Raw genomic sequence first — 26,047 nt, forward strand, 5'->3', positions numbered from 1 at the left:
CCCTTCTGTCCGCCAGTGCCCAGCTCTGCGAATGGCAGATTCCAAATATTGTGAACCCCCATCAATCTTCTCACGACCCTGCTGATAAATATTTGCGCGGGGGCTGGCGGAGCGGCGGTGCCCGGGGAAACGCCTGCCCCTCCATCTGGAGGGGCTGAGCAGACGCTTGGCATGGCCGGCCTGGCACGGCCACAGCGCGCCTGGGATGAGAGCCCTGGCACGGACTCCCTGGCAGATTGGTGCCATCTGCCTTGCGCCGCAGCCAGCGGCGAGGCCGGTGGGGGGAGATAAGGGGCTGCCAGGTGGTGGGAGACGCAGATGCTGGCACGGTGTGGGGGTGCCCGCCTCCCCCCGGGTGCTGTCCACTGGCAGCACCACGGCCAGGGCTGCCAGGAGCTGGATGTCACCTTGGGGCCAGCCCTGGGCACCCATCTGCTCCCTCTCCGCTCGGCCTGGGGGGACTCAGCCACTGGGCTGCCAGGGGTAGTTCACTGCTGTGCAGAGCCTCGACCCCTGCCCTGCTGAGCACGGTGGCTGGGGAGGACCCAGAGCACCCCAAAGGGTGTGAGGGGTCAGCACTGACTCTGTCCTGCTTCCTGCCCAGCTTTGAGAGCCTGGCTGGGATGGGAATAGGGGCCAGGGATGCCAGATACCAGGAGAGGGATGCAAGGACAGCGGGGATGGGGATGAAGAGATGGGAATACAGGGATGGAGACACAGTGGTGAGGGCACAGAGAGGGGGTTGGTGGAGCTGGGGAGCACTGAGGGGAGGGTGGAGGGAGAGGGGCTCTGTCTCCCCTAGACTGTCTGCTGCCATCAGGAGCTTCTGGAAGGAATCTCTCTGTAATGCTCCGAAGGTCCTGGCACCATCGGCTGGGGAGATTGATTACCATTTTACTGCAATGCTTTTGACTTTCACCAGCGACCTCCGAGCTTCCCCCCCAGTCCTCCCCCCACCGCTGCACACCCAGCTCTGGGCTGCAGCGCCGTCCCCTCCCCCACTGCGGTGTGCACAGCCCAGCCCTCACCCAGCCCCGCACCCATCACGCACCCATCCTGCATCCAGCCCTGCTCCTACTCTGCATCCATTCTGCACTCAGCCCTGTTCCCATCCTGTATCCATCCAGCATCCAGCTCTGCTCATATCCGCCACTCATCCTGCATCAAACCTTACTCCTATCCCGCATCCATCCTGATCCCACCCCACCCTGAAGGTACTGGCGGCCGTGGGTGCAGGGCTGGGAGCAGAATGGGTGCGGGATGTGCTGGGGCCGGTGCTGCTCTGGGGAGTGGACCCAGGCGCCCAGCAGCTCCTGCACCCCACGGCGACCGCCTGGGCCAGCAGGGCTGGGATGGGGTCTCCCACCAGCCCCGCACTGCTCGTGCCTCAGTTTCCCCACCCAGGGGCAGGGAAAGCCGAGCGGGGCTTCCCGGCAGATGGATGGGGGGAAGAGCCATGGGGCAGAGCTCGCCCTTGGCATCGGTCCGGGGAGGGGGGCCCAGCCGGGCGCTCAGCACCCCCGAGGATGCTTCAGACCGCGGATGGGGAGGGCAGGGCCGGGGGCTCCTCCATTCCCCCCTCCCCGGCGTTGCCAGAGCAGCGGCTGGGAAATTGTGCTGACACCGGCAAAACCGGGCGGCGGGGGCGGGGGAGCGCGGGCGCACGTGCTCGGGTTGATAACGGGGGGCTGCGGGGGCTGCCCGGCCGGGGGGGAGGGGCCTGCGCGGGAGACACCTTCCCCTTTGGCACTGGAGGTGCTGCGGGGGGCTGCAGGGGCAGCGGGCGGGCAGCACAGAGGAAGCTGGAGCGGGCAGGAGGGAGCAGGCAGGAGGGATGAGGCAGGAGGCAGCAGGCAGGAGGCAACAAGCAGGAGGCAGCAGGCAGCACGGAAAAGGCCAGCGAACCTGCAAGGCTGTAGCACAGTGATCCCCAGCACCCCCGAGTGCTGTTACCCAGCCTGGCCATACCATGCAGGGGCCCACTGGGGCAGTGGCTGCCCCCATATTCCCCCTTGCCTCAGTTTCGCCACCGAGGTGTGAGGCCAGAGACCGCCTTGCCGGGCACAGCCTGACAAAATGTGCCCACTGTGAGCTGGAGCTGGGCCATGCTGAGCACCCACAACCCAGCACCGTGCAGCACCCCCAGGACACCGCTCCTGGCCCATCCTGGTCCCCCTTAACCAGGGCCAGAACGACCTTAACAGCGAAAGTGAGAGGCTGCCAGGCCTTATCAGAGAGTATTTACAGCCTGCTGTGTTCCCAATTAGACAGTCAGGTGACTGCGGCTGCTGGGGACCAAGACTCTGAGGTCAAGGTCACGGTGGGGACCTGGGGGTGGCAGAGGGTCAGCCACCTCCCCGGGGACACCAGCTGGCCATGGCATGGCCAGGGAACCTGCTGGCACAGCACCCCAATGTGGCACACCAGGCAGTAATAGGGTATCCCATCGTGGCTGCCACGGGGGTCCTGCTCCCTGCTGTCAGCACGGTCACTGTAGGGCTCCCAGTACAGACCAGCATCAGGGTGCTCCCAGTACAGCCCAGTCCAGGGTACCCCAGCCCAGTGTGACACCATACCTTCAACTGAGCCAGCACGGAGTGCCCCCACAACAGGGTGCCCCCAACACAGCATACAGTACTCCACTTAAGCCCAGTACCCCATGCCAGTTCAGCTCATCATGTCTCAGCCCAGTACAAGGCTCCCCATTCACTGCACAGCACCCACCATTCCCCTGCTGGCAATCAGTGGCACCAGACCCTGCTGGGTCCCATCCTGCCCTGGAGTGGGTGAGCCACGTGTGTGGGCACGGGTGTGTGGCGCTGACAACACACGTGCTCACACGCTGGGAGACACGGCCGGGCAGGCAGGGCCTGGCTGCACACGCATGTGCAACTGCACACGTGCACAGACTACCTGTGCTCTGCACCCACCTGGGGTCCCACCTGGGCTCTGGGGCAGGAGCTGGTCCTGGCTGTTTCCTGCTGGAGGTGTGCCCTGCTTTTCCTCAAAGCCACAAGGGCCTGGTGGTGCCACCAAGCTCCTCCCCTGGGGAGCAGTGTGGGGGGATTCCATGCCTGTCCTGTCTCAGTTTCCCCAGTAACACCCAGCATATCCCACTGCTGGCCAGCCAGGAGCAGAACCTGTGCCCACCATGATTCACAGTGCTGGCATCCCCTTTGCTGGAACTGCTGGCACCATAGTGGCCTCTGTGGTGTCACTGTCTGTCCCTGGGCTCTGGCCAATGCTGGGCAAGGAACCACCAGCCCCACGCTCCCTGCCGTGGCAGTGTTGGTGGGGATGGGCTCATGGGACTGGGGGGCATCACCCAGTGCTGCGGGCATAGACTGGGGTGGCTGCCAGAAGGGGACCAAGGTCCTGGTCTCTGCACACCTGGGCAGCCTGGCCTGGCCATAGGGTGGCCACAAGCCCCTCGATTGTGCTTTGGGGCTGCACGTTGCAGACCCCCCTGGCTCTGAACCATCCCTGTGAAACAGCCTGCGGGTATCACACAGTGTCTCCCCTGGCTCCTCATACACCTCGGTGTGCTGGGGAGTGTGGGGGTCTGTGGGGGTCCCCAGATGCTGGCAGGGTGTTCATGTGAGCACATCACCAGCTGGGGACAGCAAAATATTTACTTATGAGCTTCCCCTTTCCAGCACGTGGGGAGATAATGTGAACTAGAGGTGAGGACGATGGCTCAGGGACCCAATATGGGACCCGCTGCCTGCCCTGCCCACCGTGTCTGTTTCCCCCTTTTGAGCAAGAAGGCTTTGAGAGCAGGTCTGACCCTCCTTGCTGCAGTGAAACCAGCCCAGTTCCCCCAGCAAGTCCATGAGACCCCCGGGCTGGGTGGCAGAATTACCCTTGGGGCACAGCAGGAGCTGCTGGGGTTTGCCCCCACCAGCATTATCACTACTGCCTCTCCAGCTGGCCTTGCCACCCCTGTCCCTGCTCTGTCACTGAGGGGTTGGGACTGCAGCCCACGGGAAAGAGGTACTGCTGGACCCCTCCCAGCTCTAGTCCTCGGGGGATGTGCCAGAAACAGACTGTGCCTTCCCTGCCCACTCTGCCCACCTGCTCTGGCACAGGCAGCCCCTCATGCAGGTGGGGTTACCTCCACAAAACTCTGTGCTGGGGATGCCCAGAGCCAGGGGCATCCTCATGGACCTTTTCCTACTCCCACCCCTGGGCAGCTGGGATCTCCTGTGGGGGAGAGAGGAGCCATGTGGGGGGCACTGACCCAAAAAGCAGTTTGGAGAGAGGGAAGCCCTGCAAGATCTGCAATGGGAAACGTGTCCTGGAGAGGTGTCCCCAAGCTGGAGATGGGGATGGGACAGATGGGGAGGGAAAGCTGAGACACCCCACCCGGAGTCAGCTGTGACAGGGCACAGCCAGGCTCTGCCCCCCAGGCAGACAAACACCCACCTCTCTCGCGGACGAAATACGCCAGGTAGAGGTCGAGCTCCTTGACAGAGACGCTGATGTGGTGGGGCTGGACGCAGAGGATGGGGTTGGTGCACTGGCCCGACTTGACCAGGCGCTCGCCGTCAGTGCTCTCCAGAGGGATCCCTTTGAAGAGGATGACCATGACCAGGTCCAGCCGCCACACCTTGTCCGCCTGCCGCAGGCAGTCGATGCGGCGCATCTTGCCCTTCTGGTCGGGGTTGGAGAGGACACAGCACGAGGGCTTCTTGCCCGTGATGGAGAGCACGAAGTCCTCACGGCACTCGGGCCGGATGTCCTTGCGCAGCTTGGCCAGGAGGCGCGAGGCCCATTTCTGCTTTACTTCCGGCTTCTCGCTCAGCAGCTCGTCCTTCACCGCCCTCTCCTCATCCTTTGTCATCCTCTTCTCGTGCTTCTTGAAGTACTTGCGCTTGCGGGCCTGCAGGTTGAACCACGTGTAGGCAAAGGCCCGGACATGGGGGAGCAGCGCCTCAATGAAGGGGTGGAACTCATCCTGTGGGAGCAGAGGGACAGGGGGTCACTCCTGGCTGACCTCTCCTAAACCCTAAGGATGGCTGGGGAGCCCTGGGGACCTGCCAGGCTCATCCCCACTGGGCTACACTCCAGAACAATCAGGAGGAAAAGCAGTGGCAAAGGCACAGCAGACCCCCATAAATCCCACTGGTTGCACTTCTCCCACCATCAACTTGTGTGGAGTGGTTGGGCCGTACTGGAGCCGATGGTGCTGCAGAGGGAACAAGCATCCGCACTAAATTCACCACCACAGCACCACCTGGACCCTCTACCCTTCCCAACCCCACATGCTGGCATCTGCTCCTGCCAGGCACAGAAATCCCACATGAAACCCCACCTGACATCGTGCCCATCGGAGCTGCTGTGCCGGTGTCAGGCACTGCCAGACCGCAACACCCCAGCGCCGGGTCCCGCACACCCCCAGCATTCCAGGCGCTCCCGCATGAGCTCTGGGTGCCTTGGACCTCTGCACTCCCTCCGGACCAGCGGGAAACTCCCCCAGTTTGCCCCAGTTGCAGCCAGACCGGCGGCTGGCGCATGGCCCGGCACACAAGGCGTGCTCTGACTGCCTTTTTCCATTTGGCAAGCACTGCTGGATGAGTCCAGCCCCAAAAAGAAAACAAGGAAAATGCATCCCCCTCCCTGGCCCCTCCTTCCCACATCCCATTTTTTTCTTTTTTCCAGTTTGGAAAATCAGTGCTTCCTGACTGGGGGGGCTCACAACCTCCCCACAGGATGGAAAGGTGTTGAGAGCCTTCCTTGGGGAGGAGCAGCACAGCCTGGAAAGCAGCAGGGCGAGGGTTGAGCATCCCCGTGCATGGCCAGGGTGGCACCAAGCTGGTTCTTGAAGGCAGGATTTGGCCCTTGGGGTGCCTCACGATGGTGAGGAAGGGGAGGAGGAAGGAGCCCATCTGGAGTCCTGCTGCAGGGTGCCAGGGCTGAGCAGGTGGTGGCTAGTGACAACTGCCACTGCTGTGCCACAACCCTGGTTACCAAGGTTGTGCCTGGGTTTGGGCCACCCTCCAAGGAGGGAAGGTGCTAATGGCAGGCGCTGCTCCAGGGCCAGGAGGTGGCCATGGGCGGGAGCTGGGAAAGGACAGAGCCCTGGCAGTGGGATGGGGTGACCACTCTGGAGCCAGTGGCTGACCCCACTCATCCCAGAGCAGCGATGCCATTCTGGGGCTGAAGCAGCCATGTCCCAGAGTGACCCTGCCCAGAAGGAAGAGTGTCCCCTCTGTGAAGCAGGCCCCCTGCAGTGACTGGCCCGACACCACCCTGCTAATTCCCTCTCGTCCCCAAATCCAGCACAGATCCCATTAACCCCAAACCTGCTCTCCCAGCACAAACTGCCAATGGCCAGTGCAGGTCTCATAGCACAGCCCCGGGTGTCCCCTGGACCATCATCCCCCTCACAGACTTCACTGTGACATGGCAAGACACTCCAGCACAGACTCCACTGTCCCCTAAACCCAGCACAGATGCCACTCACTGCCAGTACGAATCCCCAGGGCAGCCCCACTACCCCCCACAAGTCTCCCCAAGCCAGACCCTTCTGCCCGGCACAGACTCCACCATACACAGGAGCTGCCAGTCCCTCTCTGGACCCAGAGCTGTGACCCCACATGTATCCTCCCCGTGCCCCACAAGGGACAGGGTACTGTTCCCTTACTGGGGAACCCTCTGAGCCCATAGAGACCCAACCCTGCCAGCAAACCCATCCTGACCTGGGCACTCGTCCTTGCCTGGCAGACCTGTCCCTGCCGGCTGTTCCCAGGGCGGCCACAGGGTCTGATTCCCGGTTCCCTCCCCAGCAGCAGCCGCTAATTCAGTGCAGCTGGGCAAGGGCTGGGCATGTGTCTTAAATCAGGGAAGAAGGTCAAAGAAAAGTAAGACAGGAGCTGAAAAAAGCAGCACTGAGTTCCAAAAACAATACTTGGCTGGGGCGGTGGGCGGCCGATCTTCCTTGGTGGCCGGTTATTCAGACAAGCCCAACAAATTGCTGCCATCCCCTGGCCTCGCCACCCTCCCCAGGCAGCCAGCAGCAGGGCCAGCCACAGGGCCGGGGGGACACCATGCCATTGTCCCCATCCCTGCCCTCCCGCTGGGCAGTGCTACCTCAGACACCACTGCAGGGAAGCAGGGCAGGAACCAAGTTACCAGGTTGGGTGAGGCAGCATCCCTTGGGCACTGTTTGTGTTCACTGCAGGAGCCAGAGGGTGCTTGGTGCCCTGCCTTGGGATGGCAGGGATGAGCCCCAGTTTCAGTGCCCCCCACTCGCCACGGTGCTGAGGATGTTCACTTGGACCTGCACCTGAGATGCCCCCAAAAACCTGCTGTGTGCAGAAGCTCCTGTGGCCCTTGGTGCCCCTGAAGCCATCACAGGCCCCCCTTCCTTGGGATTACAGCAGGCTGGGAGCTGCACCCAAAGCCAATCAGCCCCTCGCCAACTTTCCCTCCCGCCTGGCTTATCCCGCGCCGCGATGCCGCGGTTAAGCCGCTTTAGCAGGGCAGGCCAGGGCAGCCGGGGGGCACCGGGACAGACACACAGGACGGCTGCAGTGGGGGCTAAAGGGACACGCTAAAGGCCTGGGGACCATCCCCAACCCTGCATTGCTGGCACTGCAGCCAGTGAGCCCCTCAGCTGGGCACACCATCCTGGCTGGCACTGGCCAGCGTCAGCCTGGCTCCACTTGGGAAGGCACAGGCAGGGCTGCGCTGTCTTTCCATCCCTATCCCCGATTCCCACCAAGTTCCCCTCATGCAGCAGCCGGAGCTCCGGCAAAGGGCTGGTTAAGTGTTTCTCCTGCTGTTTTTCCTTTGCGGGGCTGGGAAGCAGAGACGTGCTGCAATACCCCAGACGAGGCTGCTCCCGGGGCATTTCCGGATGGGAATCTGGCAGCAGAGCCTGCGCTTGGGCCTCATCCAGCCCAGGCTTGTAAAGCCCTGCAACCCAGGCAGGAGCACGCCTGCGTCGGGTGCTGCCGGCCCTGCTCCGGGCCCCCCTGTGCTCCCTTCCAGGGGCTGCTGGAGCGCTGACTTTCCGTGCCAGGCACTGTGAGGGGAAACTGAGGCATGGGTAAAGCCCGGCTCTGTCTGTGGTGGAGCAGGGTGGGGAAGGAGGGATGCTGTGTGTGCAGCTGGGCATGCCACAGAGGATTAACTCCCTGCAGCCCAGGTTTTGGCAGTGCCAGGGAGTGCGAACGGCCTCAGCCGAGGTGCTGCCTTTCCCTGTGCTCTTGCCACCAGCTCCGCCAGCACTGGGGCTCTGCACCCGTGGGACCCTCCTCCCTGGGGACACGGGGGATGCTCTGTGCCACGCAGGAACACAGCACCAGACATGGTTACCACTGCATGAGCTGGCCACCCTCCGAGCATCCTCTGCTCCAGCGCCTTGTCCAAACAGGTCGGGCTCAGTGAAACAGCCCGAATTTTCCAATGAAAAAAACGTTTCCTCAGGAAATTCCCAAGCAGTTTTCACGGGGGAGAGTGGGGGGGTGAGGGGTAGAGGATGAGGAGGGGGGATGGGAGGGGTCAGACACCTCGGCAGTGGGTTTTGCTCCTCACCAGCACGGCCCTGGCTGGCAGGAGCAGGATGCCATCCCCACTGTGGGCAGGGATTGGTGCGGGACACTCTTGCCGCATCCCAGCCCTGCAGGGACCACACAGGGCTTATTTTATGAAAGGATGCTCAGCCTCCCCGCCAGCAGCCACACACCTCCGAACTGCTGCCGGCTCCCACGGTCGCCGCTGCTGCCAGGTCCACTCCCCGCGGCCCGGCGAGCCCAGGCAGGGGCTGGCAAGTCGTGCACTGGGCGCTGTGCCCCCACGGGAAGCCTTGGCGCGGCGGCGGGGGATGATGTGGCTACAGAGATTCGGGTAATCCTGGAAATCTCAAAATCTGAAAGGGGCTCAGCGGGGACTTGCTTTCCCCTCGCCAGAACCTGCAGATGCCCCTGGCACGGACCGTGAAGCCTCCGGTAGCTGCTTATAACTGTTCTCCGAAGCGGCTCTGGGTAATAAGTTAACCTGGTAATGAGACCTGTTGCCGAGACAGATGCAAATGATTGGGAAGTGCTCATTAGAGGGGATGGAAAGAGGCACTTAGGCCCTGAAAGGCACCCAGCCCTTCCCGGGGCCGCCCTGCACCCTATTAGAGCCCATTTTACAATAATTGCTCCAAAGGAGGAAATCTATTTGGACTCATCATAAAGTATTTATTAACAAGAGCTTATTCATAATTTTTGTTGCTTGCCGGCATGGCAGGACCGGGTGTCCCGGCCTGCTCTGCATCGGAACGCGGCTTCCCCGGCCTGGGAGAGTGGCAGTGCTGCACTGGGGGGCAGTGAGAGGGCACGGGGGGCAGCTGAAGCTCCCAGAGCAGGTACGAGCTGTGCTGGCCTTGCCTCTGCACACATCTGGGCCCACAACAGAGCTGCCAGTGGGGCAGAACACGCTGTCATGGCCACATTCCCCGCCAGCTCCTGGCTGATCCAGCTTGCAAATCCCCTCCTGCACCCTACGCCGAGGCACAGACACCCAGTACCCAGGGCACCTGGCTGCCACCACTGCACAGGTGGAGGCAAAGGCAGGACACAGTGCAATCTCCCTGCAGCTCCTCTCCCCAGGTCCTGTGGCTTTGCTGCCCGGCAGAGCCAAAAGCATCCTCCAGCCAACATCCACACATGGCTCAAGACTGTGGATGGGCTGGACTGTACCCACCTTGGGATCTCGGGAGGGTAAGCAGAGATGCGGCAGAGAGGGGCTTCCACCCTCCAGTTACTGCTTCAATGCTCAGCCCCACTCAGGATCAGCCCAGGAGGGGGTGGATGGGGTAATATAGACCCCGGTGCTCACCACATGCCTGGAACCACGGTGTCCCTGCACCCCTCGCTGAGCTGCCCTGGGCTCCCCACACCTGGCACTGCCCAAAAATGCCCCGCTGGGTCCTTCGAGCCACCCTGGAGCAGGCAGGTCCCTGCCGCCCCCGGGTGCCGGGCCGGTGCCCACCTGCCCGCGCCTACGTGCCGGGGCGGGAGTGGTGCCGGCGCTCGCCCTCGCAGGTGCTGCGGCTGCAAGCGGGGGCGCGGGGAGTGCGTTGAGGCCGCGGGTCACGGGAGGCCGCGGCAGCAGAGAACCTGCCAGTTGCTTTGGAAAACAGCAGGAAGAAAAGCAGCTCTCTTGGCAGCCCCGGGCTCGGGTGCCAGCACTGCCTGGGCCCCCGCCAGGCAGCACAGCCCGCCCTGCAGACAGTGGCTGGGGGTGGCCCAGGTGGGATGGAGCCGGAGGGGGCTTCTCCGGCTGCATGGTACGTGCCCTGACACTGTGCCCAGCACTCCGCCTCTGGTCTGCCCACGTGCACCCCCACCCCAGCAACTGGCACTGCTGGTCCCTGGGTTTGCTAAATGCACCCCAAACACCCAGCATGAAATACACGCCGAACTGGGAAGCAGAGTGCCCAGCACGTGGGGAACCCATATGGATTCCCCAGGGATGGTACCCAGCAGCAGCACAGCCAGCACCAATGGCTGGAGGAGCCAAGAGGGTGCTGGCGAGGGGTACCTGATGGTGGGAGAGCCCAGGGTCACTTGCTCCCTTCCTGCAGACTCACTTGGATACCCCACGAGCCTCAGTTTCACCAGGAGCCTCTTTTCCCAGGTGCTGTCTCTGTGCATCCCATTCAGGGTTCGGGAGCTGACGGTTCAGCCACTTCCCCAGGGTGACCCCACCTGCCCCCAGGGTGAGGTGCTGCCTTTCCAAAAATAGGGAAACTGAGGCATGTCACCTGCCAGGCAGAATGCAACAGTGGCTCCTGGGGTGTGGGAAGAAGCCTGTAAGCAGTACAGGAGGAGCACAGATGGGACACAGCCCAAGGCTGAGGAGATGTCCCCTTACCTCGGGAGGCATCCCGTGGCCAGCAGCATCAGAGCCACGTGGCTTCCCAGCTGAAACCCTCTCAGAGCTCCAAGGAGGGAAATGCCTTATGGAACTGGAAAAAAAAAGCTTTGCCAACAGGCCCTGGTGCTGCCAACTCCTCCGCCCAGCCCTGCAACAGTGTGGGGCCCCAGGGATGGCCTGGTGGGGGACTGTGGTGGCCAAGACCCAGCACTTCGTCCATCCCAGATCCCAGGATCCCAGCCTGGGAGCTGCCTGGATGTGAGACAGGCATGGAGGCAGTTTGCACCCTCAGGAGTGCAGAGGGAAGCCAAGGCAGGAGAAGCACCAGGGCTGGCAGCACCATGTTCGCTCTGGGGAGGGAGCACTGTGCCCAGCATGGAGGGCACTGCGGCCAGCAGGGCCCCCCCAGGTCAAGCCCAGGGCTCTGAGCCTGGCTTTGGGCCCTGACACAGGAGGTTTTATTTCCCTCTTAACATATTTTTAGCCCTGCTTGCTCCGTCCTGGCCTTACTGAGAGGGATTATTTCACCCTCATCATCCATCATTAAAGGGGTGCAGAGAGAGGTCCCCATCTCCCTCCTGTGGGTGCCTGGAGGTATCAGTGGGGGGTGGCACTGGGTGTATCTCTGCATTCTCTGATGAGCAGTGATGTGATGGGCTCATAGGGCTCACCCTGCTGAAAATCCATCTCTGGAGCAAGTAATTGGTTAAAAATAGCTCTGGCCTTTTGTCAGGGAGTCAAGGACCTTGCAGGAGGATCAGCTGCCCTCAGACCCTGGAGGTGAAGAGTTCATGGTCCCCCTCAAAGCCCCAGTGCCTCTGCAGTGCCATGGATGTGCTAGAGGCTCAGCCTCTGCTCCAGCATCTCACTGGCTCCCCAGAACAACCTGCCAGGACCTTCCACCTGGGGACTGAGAAACTGAGGTGGTGACAGGCTCTCCCAGAGAGCAAAGGGACATGAGGGGGTCCCCAAAGGGTCAGTCTGGAGCCTGGCCAGGTCCTGCAGTCCAAGCACTGAAGGATGGGACTGGTTTAACGGGGTGGGGGGGGGGGGTGTGGATAAGGAGGGTGTTCATCCTCTTTCGGCAGCTCAGCAGAGCCTTCCTGGGGAGATTCAAAGGCTGAGCCCGGCCGGGTCCTATTTCGGGAGGTTTTTGGATGTCTCCCAAGCAGCAGAAGTGGGTGGGGGCTGACCTGCACAAAGGGACTCTGTTCAGGACGCTGGGCTCTGGCAGTGCCCGGCGCAGAGGCTGGTGGCTGTGGCTGGTCCCCTTGTCCCCCATGTGATGGGTCAGAACCCTGGGCTGGGACAGAGGGCAAGTGTCCCACTCCTGTGCCGGGTGCTGACCCCCACCTGGATGTAAACTGAGGCACGGGGAGGGACTGTCCTTGCCTCCCGGGCTGCCGCTGTAACCGCTAAGTGACACTGCCATACCACGGAGACGGCCGTGCCAACCTGCCTCGTGACGTGGGTTCCAACAGCCACCCGCCCTGGGCTACTTGCCCAGGCTGGCCTCGAGCCATCCCCTGGGGGAGTCCAAGGTCCCTGAGTGGGGCTGGGCTCTCTGGGAGCCAATACCCCAGTCACCAACTCCAAGGCAGAGCAGAAGGAAACCCCCTAACAGGCCAGATCTCACCAGCTTGGCGCACCAGGGTGCCAGTGGAGTGCAGTGCTGACAGCACCACTGGCCCTGGGATCGGGGACCCTCCTGCGTCACCTCACTTCTCCTTACTGCCCATCTCAGGCCCTAGAGAGTTTCAGAAAGCCCTGAGTTCCCCAAACAGTGGTGATATGACCAGCCTGTGCCTGTTTTGTGCTTCCCACCGCACATAATGGTGGGAGCACCCACGGGCACACCCGTGGGCACCGGACATGGGTACCCTGGGACGGGAACTGGGGTCATCACCACAGTGATGCCAGGCGAGCTCCAGCCAGCCGGCTCCTGTTCCTGCCCCTGTTCCCACAGGGGACACAGCGGTGACAGCTTGGCCCCGGCGCTGCTGCTGGCAACTCCCCTCTGCAACCAATTCCCCACCGCAAGGCAAGGAAGCTGGTGAGTGCATCCCGGTTCCCTCCGGCGGTACCTCAGGATGCAATGCAGTCATCCTTAATGCATCTGGACTCATTTACAGGGATGAGAAAATGTTTCCAGGTTTCCCACAAAGTCCCATTAAGATCTCGGTCTCACTCTATTTTTAGTGCCCCCATCAACAACGCCTTCCCCAGTCACCCCGGCGCTCTTGGGCCCTGTGGGGCTGGTGGGGGCACCCTGGGCACATGCTTGGCTTTGTGGGGAGCTGAGTTACACCCAGACCTGGAGTCTGGAGGGGGCAAACTCTGGCCCTGCACTCCTTGACTCAGCAGCTTTGCACCATGGGTGCACCCTGGGGGTGGGGGCGCCCCTGCCCGGCTTTTGCTTGGCAGCAGTGGAAGAAGGAGACATGGTGGGAAGCAACAAAAGTCACCCCAGGTCACCACGTCGGCCGAGGCTGTGGGACCCCCGCTTGTTACCAAGGATGGAGAGGGCATGGCGGCACTGGGTGATGCTCGGTGGGGCTGAAAATCCCTGCAGATGTAGAGCCACACCCTGCAGCAGCAGATTGTCACCTGGTGATGGCCAGCGGCTGCCCAACCCCCCAGCAGCAATTCTCAGAGCCTCGGCAGTGCCTCCCCCAGGCAGTGGGTGCCCACAAGGCTGCCCGTGGAGCTCGCAAGGGCGCGCAGATCCTGCCCTCGGCTCTGCGCCCTCCCGGGCTATCTATAGCCATGACCTCAGCGGGAGCCGGGGCAGGACCCGGCCGCGCATCCTCCCTTCTTGGCAGGGCCACCGCCACAGCCCCCACCCTGCACAGAGCTGCCGCCAAGCCGAGGCTTTTATCCTGTACGTTCGCTAATCCGACAGGATTCGGTGTCAGGGGCTGCCCACGGGAGGCTCACAAAGGCCGTTTCCAGGGGTGCTCAGCCAAGCGATGGAGAACGCCAGCCGGGAAGGGCAGACGGCGGTGCTGGGTGTCACCGCCTTAGGTGACAGGGTCTGACCCCAGGGGCTGGACGAGAGGGAATATGGGTAACCCGGCTGCGAGGAGGTCGAGCAGAAGACGTCCCTGCGTAGGCAGGGGTGACTTGAGGACACCCCGCAGCTGCTCCCCGCAGGCGTCGGGGTCGCAGCCTCCCGCTGAGCCGGGGGTCGCGGGGAGGACCTGCCCGCTCTGCGCCGCTGCCCCGGGGGAAGCGGGGAAGGGGTGGCCCAGAGGAGGGGAATTTCCCCGGCTTTTTTCTCCAACAAACTCCTTGGCTTGTGCAATTAGAGAAATTTGTTTAACAAACTCCCGGGGGAGCGGAGCGGGAAGGTGCGGTGGCGCGCGGCCAGGGCGCTGCTCACACAGGCCCGCGCCCTCCCCGCCCGCGCCTTTGATCAGCGGCGCTGCGCGGGGGGACCGGGAGTCGGTCCCTGAGGCCAGGGCCACGCTGTGCCCCCGCGGCCACGCTGCCCGGGGCAGCCCCCCTGCCACGCACCCCCCTCAGCCGCTGCTTCACAGCCCGCCCTGCTCATCGCCCCCGCGCCATCGCCCTGGTGCTCGCCGGGGTGGCACGACCCCGGCACCCTGCCCTGCCCTGCCCACCTCCCGCCCCGCAGGTGCGCACACGTGTGTGCCCCGCCGTGCCCGTGTGCGCGCCGCCGCCAGGCGCAGGCTCCGGGGGCGCGCTCGGCCGCTCGCTCCCAGCTCCCTTTCTCATGCAATGCCATTTCCATCAAAAACCCTTTACTCGGCACTTTCCCCCTCATTGGTATTCACGGCGCGCTCTCGCTGTCCTGGCGCACAGGTTACTAAAGGAGATTTTGCGGCGCAGCGTGGCGGGGGTCACATTTCAGCCCGCGCCGTCTCGCTTTCCCAAATCGCTGGGCAGCAGCCAGGGGACGGCGGGAGGGGGTGCAGGATCCGGCACATCACAGCTCCCGCCAGGCGACCGTGGGACCAGGCGGCCTCATCGCCTGTCACGACGGGGCGAGGCGGGCTGGCGGCGGGGGCTCCGCAGCGCAGTGATGGGTGGCTCCCTGGGGACAGCCAGCAGGTCACCGGCGCTCACTGTCCTCCCGGCAGCCCCACGTGCCTGCACAAGGTGGGAGCAGCTGGAAAAGGGGCTCTGAGAAGAGAGGGGGGCACACATTTGGCGCTGCCACCACTCTCACTGCCAGTGCCTGGATAAGCCCCTTGGTGACATCCACGGTGTCCCCAGCGGGACTGTGTCCCCAGGATGGAGTCGTGGGGTGAGCAGAGAGCAGCAGTGCCTCTCGTTTCGGGGCTGGTTTGGGAAAAGGGGAAATGTCTGGGTGGAAAATCAACATTTCTCTCTCATGGGCTTTTTTTTTTCTCCTTTGAAAGCAAAAATATTTCTTGGTTTTTCGTGATCAGAAACATGTTGGGGGTTTTTTTTGGACAACAGCCGGTCAAATACCGTTTCCCCGCAAAGGGAATGCAGGGGCCCTTTGCAAGGAGAGCGAAAGTCTTCCTAAAAAACAATCTAAAACCCCCAGGTTTAAAAAAAAATCCACCTGGCTACAGACTTGAGCAAGCTCCCAGGGAAGAGGGGTCAGCAGAAGGGCTGGATCCTGCTGTTCCCGTGCCAGGCAGTGCTGCTGGAGTGGTGGTGGTGGCAGGGAGGGCGATGCCCACGGCAGGCAGCCCAAAGCCCAGACCTGGAGATTTCGCCCAAAATGCTGCTCAGCGCTGGCTGCTGGCCGGGGAAGGAGGATTAATGCACTTTTAGAGCAGTGGCGAGTTAACCAAGAAATCAATCCTTGGCAGAGCCCGGCCCCAGGTCCCCCGGCGCGTGAGCGCTGCCGCACCTGAGCCGCGGGATCCTTTCCCAGTTCCTCTCCAGGACTTGGGAAGCTCCGGGCCTTGGCGGCCGGCACAGGGTGTTGGGTCCCGGCCAAGCTGGCACAGCGCGCCCGGCCGCGGGGGATGCCTGCCCAGGGCCGACGTGACGGATGGCGAGCCCAGCCGCCTGCCTGTGTGCGAGCCAGGCCCCGGGATGCCCGGGGCGACCCTGTGCATCCCCTCCCTGCAGCTGGCACCTCCCGGGGGTCTGCATCATGCGAGGGCGAGGTTTCACATTGCCCAGTTGCCAGGGCAGGGAGAGGGAGGGTGAGCTCAGGCTCTTGCCTGTGCCGATTTGGTGCATCCAAAGGCACTCTGGTACCCAAAACCCCATTAGAATTTGGCACTGGGCGCCTCTGGGCCACCATGAGGCTGTGCCCCTCTTGGACTCAGCTCGCAGTGCGCTGTGGGAACGTCATCAATGACGCTGGCAGGGCTCAGCACCCACTGATGCCCTCATTGCTCCCATTGCCTTTGCCACCCTGCCCCAACCTGCCCGGCACACCCCAAGATTCTGCAGGAGAAATCCTCTCTCCATGGGTCCCCAAGGAGCAGATCCCTGCCACTCCAGGGCCCTGCCTACACTTCCCAGCTTGGGTGAAAGGACCAGAGGGGACAGGAGCCACCCCCACCCCCTCCCATGAGCAGTCAGCCCCCTTGGAGATGCTCAGTGCCAGCACTGTCACCCCTATGCAGAGGAGCCACAGCATGGCCAGGGATGGCAGGCAGTGTTGCTGGCCTGGTAGGGAGGGACTGTTACCTCTCCCACAGCTCTCCTTCTTCCCCTCCAGCATGGGACCCCAGGGACGTTACCCATGACTGCCACCATCCTCAACCCTGCCACCATTCCCACATCCCTGCCACCTGGAGCTCACCTTGTCCCTAGGATGGGTGCAAATGCAACAGGAGTCATGGAGGGGGGAGGTGGGGGGTCAATGGGCATCTCTTGGGCTGCAGGAAAGTGTCCAGGAGCCAGGCACAGGGACAGCTGGCAGAGGCAGCACTGGGCAAAGAAAGCTGGTCAACAGACAGGGCAAGTTGTCCTTGTCCCTGTGACCATTCCCAGAGGGCCCTACCCAAAGACTGAAGACACTGTTCTCCCCTTTCCCTGTGAGTACCAAACCCCCATCCAGGCCATCCCTGCTGTGCACAGCCCCGGGTCAGGATGGATCCCTCAGTGCCATTGTGGCCATTTTCCCTGGGCTCTTGAGCTCCCTGTGCCAGGCCTGCCCAGGGCTCCCGGCAGAGCTGCCTTTCCCGCTCTGCTGGGCCTGGATAAGGAGAACACGTCTGGCTGGGCTGGCCCTTACCACGGCTCCTCTGCCACCAAACCTTGCCACGCCAGCACTGCCCAGCCACGCCGCGCCCACCCCTGCAAGGGGGGAAAACCGCCGGGTCAAAACAGGATCAGGCTACAGCTCCCAGCATCCATTCCCTGCCCACCGGGGCTCAGGGAGATAGAAAAGCACCAAAGGGAGCTATTCCCAATTGCTCCAAGAGCTCTGGGCAGCGCGCTGGGCCCTGGCAGCTGGGCTTTGTTCACCAAAGCTGCAAAAAGGCGTGCACGCGCCTGCAGTGCCGGCCACGCAGTGGGATCGCTCCCTGCCCTGGTATGGAGGGAACCGTGGGCATGAGGGACCTCAACCACAGTCAGGGAGGGAACCGTGGGCAGGGCAGAGCTGCCCAGAAAGGGGAGGAATCAGCGGGCACCTCAGAGAAGGGTGGCTGATTTATTGTGCGAGACCCCAAGTTCAAGGTGATGTGGGGGAGAGTGGCGCAGTGTGAGCACCGTCCAGCAGCCCCTCGTGCAGCTGGGCTTATCCCACCCACCTCCCCATTCCAGCCTCTGATCCGGCTTTGTGAACCTCACTGAAAACAGGATCTGCTTTTCCCGGGCGAGGATTTAAGATGGGATCAGGCAGGAGCAGTGAGTGGCGGGGCAGGGCTCACCAGGGCAGGCGGGCACGGCGGGCGCCGCGGGGAAAGCGAGGATCTCCAGAAGGTTGCATTTAAAGAACAGCCTCATTGTTTTTCCCAAACAATACTCAGCAGATGGGAGAATTGAAAGTGTGTTGCAACCTTCCCTCTCTTCCCCCGCCGTGCCCGGCTTGCTGCTCCCATCCTTTGGCAGCTGATCTGAGCTCCCGGCTGGAAACCAGTTTGCCAGAGCTACTGGTGGAGGGGGTGAGCACCGGTGCTGAAGAGCCCAGGCACTTTTGAGAAGAGGGTTTGGCAAACGATGCCCGATGAGATGTGCCCAGCGGGCAGCTCCCTGCTCCAGCCACGTGCCCACAGCAGTGGTGGCAGCCGGGTGATGTGCAGAGCCCAGAGGTGGCTGGGGAGAGGTGGGATCCCCTCAGATCCCTGGAGATGTGGTTGTGACCACGCCACGTGGCCACAATGCCTCTGGCAGCCCAGCTCCATCCCCCAGCCCCGTGTTGTGCCCTCTTGCTGGCACTGAGGTTTGTGCCAGGCCAGCTTAGCTGGGTGCTCCCTGGCAACCCTTGGATTGGGAGCCACTGGCTATAGCACACATGGGGGTCTGTCTGCTGGCTCTGGGTCAGGCAGTGCAGGTGTATCACCTCTGCCATCCCAAAATCAGACTCTGCAACCCCTGCATGGGGTCTGGGAGAGGGAAGAGGGTCTCTGGTCAGAGCCCACTGGGAAGCTCAGCTCTCACCATTCCATCTGCCTCGGAGCCTGGTACCAATCTCATCTCATTCCCATCCTGTGCGTACCAGGGTGGAGGTCTCAAGGCACATGAGGGGCACTGCCAGGTGCCAGGCACAAGTCAGAGGTTTGTAGGAGCATCACCAGTCCTAAAATTTTGCACATTTTCCCCCACCAAGAGCATTCCAAATCTCCCACCACCGCAGATCCAGGTAGGCCAGGGATAACTGTTACCACTCTGGAAATCCCTTTGGCTCCTCGGCAGCAGGTCCCAGGGGACACACGTGCAGGTCCCTGGCAGGTGCTCAGCTCCAGGGCTATTTTGGAGCCCTGGCAGTCGGACCTCCCCCACCGCTTCCCCATGGGCAGGGTGAGGCCTCGTGTGCGGCGGCGGTTCCGGTGCTGCTTCCCTGCTAATCCGGGCAGCTCCCTCCTGACTTCCCGGCCTGTCCCCGATGGGGGATAGAGGTGAGCCGGGGAAGTGAGAGGAAGTCCCCGAGCAGTGACACAGAGCTGGGGAGGGCACAAAGCCACCCTCCTGCCGGCCGGGAGACTCGGCTGAGGCTGCGGCCAGGAGCATGTCACGGGCGATGCCTTTGCCAGGGCTATTTCGGTGCCGCTGGGCTCTCCAGCTTGGACCTGCTCCGGCTGGGAAAGGCGCTGCCCGAGGGGTCACCGGGGCCCCCGCGGCCGTGCCAGGCTCGAGGGGCTGGCGGTGGGGAGATGCGCAAAGGCCAAGGCAGGGCGGCTCCCGCGCACGTTCCAATGTATCCACATCACCATCCGCAGCTCCCGAGCCCGGGCGAGCCACGCGGGTGGGATGGGAACGGGAACGGGAATGGGAACGGCTGCGCTGGCGCTGGGGGATGATGTCTGCTCGCACCCGAGCCGGGATGGACCGGAGCTGAGGCTATCCCAGGGCCCGGGGGAGGACACCCGAGCCTTCCCCATGCCGAGGCAATGGGGCAGGCGATCTGCGGAGGTAAAACCAGCTCCCTGCCGTCGGCCAGAAGCGCTGGGAACAGCACGGGTTTGTGAGGAGAAAGGCTCCTGCCAGCCCCGGCCCGGCCAGTGACCGCACGGCTTCCCACATCACACCAGCACCGTGAGCTGGCAACAACAGGCGCTGCCAAAGCAGCACCAGCACCAGTTGGAGACTTGGGAGGGTTGGGAGGTGGTGGGATCCCCAGGAGGGATAGAGTCAGGGTGGGAGAGGAGGGATGGAAAGGGAAAGAAAGAGAAATGAAGAAAAAAAGAATAAAGAATAAAAAGGAATAGGAAAAAATCCAATAACAACAATAAAAAAAATAAAACCACAAAGAAGCAAGGGAAAAAGAAATAAAATTAAAAAAGAAAAAATAAAAAGATAAAAAGAAAAATAGAAAAAGAAAGAAAAAAGGAAAGAAAAAATAGAAAGAAAAAGAGAAAAAGAAAGAGAGAGAAGAAAAAAAGCAAGATTGAGGTTTGACTCTTTCCAAGTCAACCACACAACAGGGAGCACCATCCTCAGGGTCATCTGAGCAGCCCCAGCACTGTCCACCCGCACCCCTGCCTGTGCCTGTGTCCATGCCCCCATCAGCCTGGTGCTGCACCCGGGGAGAGCCAGGGCCAGAGCCCCACACTGCCCCCCACACCACACAGGTACCAGGAGGGGACCCCCACGGACCCCACGGGCAGCTGAGCCTCTGAGGTGGAGCCAGAGCCTGCCTGCAGCTCAGGCCCGAGGGATGAGGTCTGGCAGGAGAACCCTGGGCACAGGCAGTGGGGGGTCCCACAGCAGCCCCCCCCCCAAAGCAGAACCCTCAGGGGGTGCAGCACGAGGCCGGGCTCAGAGCGGCTGCGGCTGCTCCCAGCAGGGAAGAGGTTACGAGCCGGGGAAAGCTGCTCAATAATTAAATAAATATCAGCGATCAATAAGCACAGAGCAAAGGCAGAGCCGCAGTGGTTGTGCTGTGGGCAAGAGGGGGGGGTCCCTGAGTCTCTCCCCTGCAGCCATACTGGCTGTTGAGGGGCAGATTTCGGGGACACCCCGCTCATCTGCACCGTGGGCCCTGGCATGGCCACCCTGCCGCGTGCCAACGGACCATGCTGGCGTGGCCTGAGGTGACACCAGTGGCCCCACCACAACTCAGGGCTGCCCCTCGACACCCCGACACGCAGATGGGGGCTGGCATCGTCCCTCGCCTCCGAGACTGAAGGGGTGCCCCTCATATCCTGTCATGCACGACCCCCCCTGCACTCTCGCCCGCCAGCACAGCATGGCACCAATGGGTGCAAATTGTCCCAAACGTGGAGTATTTGGAAGAAAAAGCCTGTGCCCGCCACCCTTATGCCCCACCATGTGCTGCCAGGCTGGAGGGGGGAAGGAAAAAGTTTCACGCTACGCAAGAGGCAGCACGGCCGAGGCCGAACCTGCAGTGCCGAATCCCCCCTGAGCCTCCCCAAACCCACCGGGGGGGGACCCCCTGCACCCCAATGTGTCCCCCCGCACCACCAAAGCCGGCGGCTTCCCCACACCACCCACCTCTGAGCACGGCAAACAAAAAATAAAACCCAAACCACAACGCAACCTCCCAACCCCCCCACGCCCCAAGTGAAAGTGAAGGCTGAAAAACCCCCAAAAGCACCAGAAACACCCAAAAAAACCCTACAAAAGGTGATGGGGGTGGCAAGAGGGCAACGCAGCTCCTGCGAGCAGCCCCGCATGGCCCCAACCCGCCTTTCTCTGTTATGATTATTTTTATGGGGTGTGGGGGGGGAGTTGTTGCTCCTTCTTGCTTTTTCTTTTTTTTTTTTTTTCTAATTTCTTTTTTTGCAATGCAACTGTTAAAAGTCTGTTGCGGCGAAAGGGGCAAATTGGGGAGGACCGCGGGGGGGTCCCGGTTACCTGGGTCAGGCAGAGAGGAGACGAATACATCCCGAGCCGTGCTGGGAAAGTGCCTAATTGCAGGGCTGAGACTCGAGGCGTAAAAGTTACTGAGTCATTTCGGAGGCTGGAGCAGTCCGGGCGTTTTTTCTCTCTCTCTCCTCCGGAGCGGCTCTGCGGGGCCCGGGGGGGGGCGGCCGGGCAGGGGGGGGCGGCCCCGCGGGAGGGGGGGCCGAGGAGGAAATAAAAAGATTCCAACGTCCACCCCCCGCCAAAAAAAAAATTAAAAAAATTAAAAATAAAAAGCAAAATTCTCCCTCCCCTTAGAGAATAAAGCGCTTTTTTGTTGTTGTTGGTTGTTTGTTTGGAGGGGGGAGGTTTAAAAAGGCAGAAGGGTCATCCTCGCCCCGGGGGGGATCGGGGGTCCGCACCCAGCCTGCAGGCACGGGCGGCGGGGAAGTTAGAGAGGAAGCGGCTCCATCCGAGACCCGGGCAGCGGAGAGAGGGAGGAAAGAAAGAATGAGAAAATGAAAAAAAAAAAAAGAAGAAGGAAAAAAAAAGGAGCGAGGAATGAAGTGACGTTATGAAAAAAGCCCATCCCAAAATATTACATCCCATTTAAAGATGTAGGAACCCCCTTTGGCTCGCAGGGCCGAGGCGCTGCGGGGCAGCGGGGCGGGGGAGGGACGGGTCCCCCCAGGGGTGGCGGGTCCCCCCGCGCCCCGTCCCGGCCAGCCCCGAGCGCGCCCGCCTTTGGGTGCTTTGGGGGTTTCATTTTTTATTTTTTTTTTTTCACTAAACGGAGCCAATCCGGCGAGGGGAGAGAAAAAACCCTGCAGATTCATGTGCAACTTCTGGGCAGCGGCCCCGGCGCGGGGCGCGGGGGGTGGTGTTACCCCCGCAGCCAGCCCCGGTGCGGGGTCGCAGCCCCGCCAGCCCCGCGCTGCCTCCGCCGCAATCCGCTCATCCCGCGGAGACGCTCAGTCCGCCCCCCCCCGCGTTATTTAACGATCGGCAGCATCACGGGGGCGGGGGGGGGAAGCACCGCGGGCAGCCCCGCAACCCCCGCTTCGCCCCGGGCAGTCCCGCAACCCCCCCCGCACAAAGACAGAAGGAGATTAAAGAAGCGGAGCCTGCGCCCGGCAAACTCCAAACCGCAAGTTCTCGCTCCGCAACCCCCCCGGCCGCGGCCGATCCGCGGGCGCTAATGACGCTAATTAGAGAGGGCGCGGGGAGCGGAACACAAAGGGGATCCCCGGGCACCTCCTGGGCCAGGGGGGGCTGTGTCCCGCGCCCCTCCCGCACCGGCGGTCACCGCTCCCTGCGGGGACCTGACCAGCAGCGAGGCCGCTCCCGGCGCGGGGCCGCGGCTCCAGCGCTGCCTCGCTCCCCAAAAAGAAGAAAAACGCTTTTTTGGGCTTTTTTCCTCTCCGAAGATGAGCCCCCGCATCGCCTCTCCCCGCGCAACTGATTTTCGCTCTCAACTTCTGGCGGCGCCCACAGCCGATGCCCGCCCGGGGCTGGGGTTCACCCCCGGCCCTGCCCCCGCCGGGGCATCTCCGTTCCCGCGGGATGCAGCGAATCCGCGCAAACTTGGCCGGTCGGGCGCGCATCCCACACCCCGCATCCCGCAACCTCCCGGCGCGGTTCGGGCCTCGTGGACTGGCAGGAGGAGAAGGGGGAAAAGCCCCGCACGGCGGGGCCGGGGGCATGTTTTTATTCTCACACTGAGGATGGTGATTCCCCCCTCCCAACACCTCCTCCCTCCCCGGTGCGGGCAGGGCGGCCCCGCGGAGCGCGGACTTGAGCGCGACCCTCCCGGGCGTCACTTCCAAGTTCAAGTCGGTGCGGCTGGCGGCCTCTCCGCCCCTTTTTTAGCGGCCATTTTCAGCTCCATCCAACCCTCCCTCCGCGGGCTGCGGCCGCTCCCCCCGCGCCGCGACCTCCCCGCCGGGCGGCTCCGCCGCCGCCTCCGCCCCTCCGGTACCGCGGGGCGGGTGGGCCAGGGGAGGAGGGACGGCGGAGCTCCCCCCGCCCGCCCCCGCGCCCCGCGCCCCCCCGCCCCGACACCCTATTAAAGTCGCCCCGCCGCCCCCTCCCCGCAGCAACTTTTGCTCGTGGGGGCCCCGCAAACACACGCACACGGGGAGGGGGGTGGGGGAAGAGGGGGGAAGTAGAAGAGAAAACGAAAGTGTCATGGGACCTACCATCGCCAAGTGCAATTAACGGGCTCCAAGTTGCTGCGAAGCGCAAAGCAAAAGAGGATGGATGGGCTGGTTTGGGATTTTGGTCTGAAACGTATGTTTTCCACCGCGCCGAAAGAGGAAAAAAAACCCCGCTGCCCCGCGAAAGAATTAAAAAATTAAAATCCCCAATAATAACAACAATAATAATAGTAATAATAAAAGCCCCGCCGAGGCCAGCGGCACCGTGTCCCCCCGCGGGCGGTCACCCTCGCTCCGGCTCTGTGGCGCTGCCGGGGGCCATGCTGCGGGCGGGGGGCGCGGGGCGGCGGGGCCGGGCTGCGGGAGCGCGGGGCTGGGGCGGGGGGGTGGCGACGGGGGTGCGATGGATATTTTTGGAAGGGGAAAAAAAATCTGTTTTCTAGAAAATAAAAAAAAATTAAATAAAAATAAAGCCCGGGAGCGGGGCGGGCGGGCGGCGCCTACGGCAGCGCAGCGCGGGCATCCCCCCCGCGCCCCCCCGGCGCAGCCCCACTCCGGCCGGGCACGGCTCCTCCTCGCAGCCCGCAGCGCCCCGGCCCCATCGCCCCCGCCTCCTCCTCCTCCTCCTCCTCCTCCTCCTCCTCCTCTGCCTCCTCCCCTCGCCCGGGGCACCGGCGGCGCTGCGGCGGGGACGCTCCCGGTGCGGGGGCGGGGAGGGAGGAGGAGGAGGAGGAGGAGGAGAAGGTGGAGGAAGAGGAGGAAGGCTCCGGCCCCGCTCGCCCGGCAGCGCGACGGCGGCCCCCGGATGGTGCGGGTAGGTGGCGGGGGCTGCGGCGCGGCCCCCCCGGGGTCGGTTGCCTGCGGGGCCGCCCCCCCGGCCCTGCCTGGCGCGATGGGGGGCGCGGCCCCGGTGCGGAGCTACCGCAGCGCGGGGAGGAGCCGCGGGCAGCGCCGGCCCGCCGCCCGCCCGCGCCCCGGGCACCCCCGGGCACCCCCGGGTAACCCCCGGGCCCCCTCGGCTCCGCTCAGCCATGTCCGCCCGCCCCCAGCCCGAGCAGCCCCCGCACAGCCCCGGCTCCGCACGGCCCCCGCTCCGCGCTGCGGGGTCGCGCTGCCCACCCTCATCCTCCGCGTTGCACGGACACCCGCCACTCCCGGCCCCTGTGGTGCAGACACCCCGACGGCCTCCTCCCCGCACCCCTGGCACCCCCAAGGGACAGACACCCCATGTCACTCCCCAGCCCCCCTTGCCCGGGTGCAGACACAACCCCGGTCACCCTCCACTCCCACCCCTGGGTGCAGACACCCCTCCGGTCACCCTCCACTCCCACCCCTGGGTGCAGACACCCCTCCGGTCACCCTCCACTCCCACCCTTGGGTGCAGACACCCCTCCGGTCACCCTCCACTCCCACCCCTGGGTGCAGACACCCCCCTGGTCACCCTCCACTCCCACCCCTGGGTGCAGACAACCCCTGGTCACCCTCCACTCCCACCCCTGGGTGCAGACAACCCCCGGTCACCCTCCACTCCCACCCCTGGGTGCAGACACCCCCCTGGTCACCCTCCACTTACACCCTTGGGTGCAGACATCCCCTGGTCACACCCCCTACCCCCTCCCCGACTCCGGCCTTGTCTGAGCATCCTCCATGCCTGCCCCCCTCCCCTCGAGGGGGCCCACCCATCGCTGCCCTCCACACTCCGGGTACTCCCCAGCCCCTCCGTTACCCCGCAGGGATCCCCTGTGTCTGCCCCCCCAACTTGTAACGCCACAGGCCACTTTGCAGCCGGGGGAGTGTTCTGGGGTTTTTCTCCCTCTCCAGTCCCACTCCAAAAGTTGGCACGACCCGTGTGCGTGTTTGGTCCGGGGGCAGGGAAGGGCACGAGGAGGGGGGGCAGGTGGGGAGCGATTCCCTCATTTCTATCAACCCCTTTTCTGTCTGGACCTGGATTTTTAACCTTTGTTATGGAGTAATCCTTTAATCTCTTAATCCTTTCAAATAACCATATTTTTCTATAGGAAGGCAACAAAAATTAGATATTTTTTCAGTTTGCCGAGGGCCGAAGTGTGCACCGTGTGCCTGGATTTTTCGGCACGCTCCGTAGTCCTGAACAAACAGGAACATAATCTCCGTCTGCCTTGAGCTTGAATGCTTTCAGTGTGATAAATAATATGCTAAATATTTCATTATATATTTCAAAAATAAAATTAAAACAATCTACTCTGCCATTCCACTAGTTTTATTCCATCATTTTCTCCCTCTTTTTTATCTTTGTTTTTGTTGGGGGGACTGTGAGCCTGATCATTTTTACAAGGGCTCAGCTCAAATTTAACAGGGATTTGGGACACACTGGAGGTTTATTTTATCCATCCCCATATCCCCTTTGCCTGCTAAACCCACCACGTGCATACCAAGATACTGGACATTAATTTGTGCATTCACAGGGTATTATATATTTTATATATTTTTTTTTCTGAGTTATTTGTCAGACACAATTACGGCCATCGGCCTTATGGAAATGAGATCTAATTTTATTGCAGCTCTCTTTAAAAAAAATTGAAAAATGATTTCAAACCTCTAGAACTTTTTTC

General features: G+C 62.5%; 1 protein-coding gene across 5 annotated transcripts in view; it reads right to left on the minus strand.

Moving 5' to 3' along the window:
* The window catches only part of NFIC (nuclear factor I C), a 46,729-nt gene extending 22,652 nt beyond the window's left edge, over nt 1-24,077 (minus strand). For 2 of the 5 annotated variants that reach the window (XM_071578296.1, XM_071578291.1), the window contains exons 1-2: nt 21,313-22,036; nt 4,426-4,957 (exon numbers count right to left, since the gene is read on the minus strand). In XM_071578296.1, coding sequence (XP_071434397.1) covers nt 4,426-4,957; nt 21,313-21,342 — 562 coding nt within the window. In that variant the 5' untranslated portion in view covers nt 21,343-22,036. Of the gene's footprint in view, nt 1-4,425; nt 4,958-21,312; nt 22,038-23,498 lie in introns of those variants that run through there. The other 3 variants (XM_071578292.1, XM_071578293.1, XM_071578295.1) reach the window with 3 other exon arrangements.
* Between the last annotated feature and the right edge of the window lie 1,970 nt (nt 24,078-26,047).

The sequence above is a fragment of the Pithys albifrons genome, chromosome 27 (genome assembly GCF_047495875.1).
Source record: "Pithys albifrons albifrons isolate INPA30051 chromosome 27, PitAlb_v1, whole genome shotgun sequence".
Taxonomy (NCBI): domain Eukaryota; kingdom Metazoa; phylum Chordata; class Aves; order Passeriformes; family Thamnophilidae; genus Pithys; species Pithys albifrons.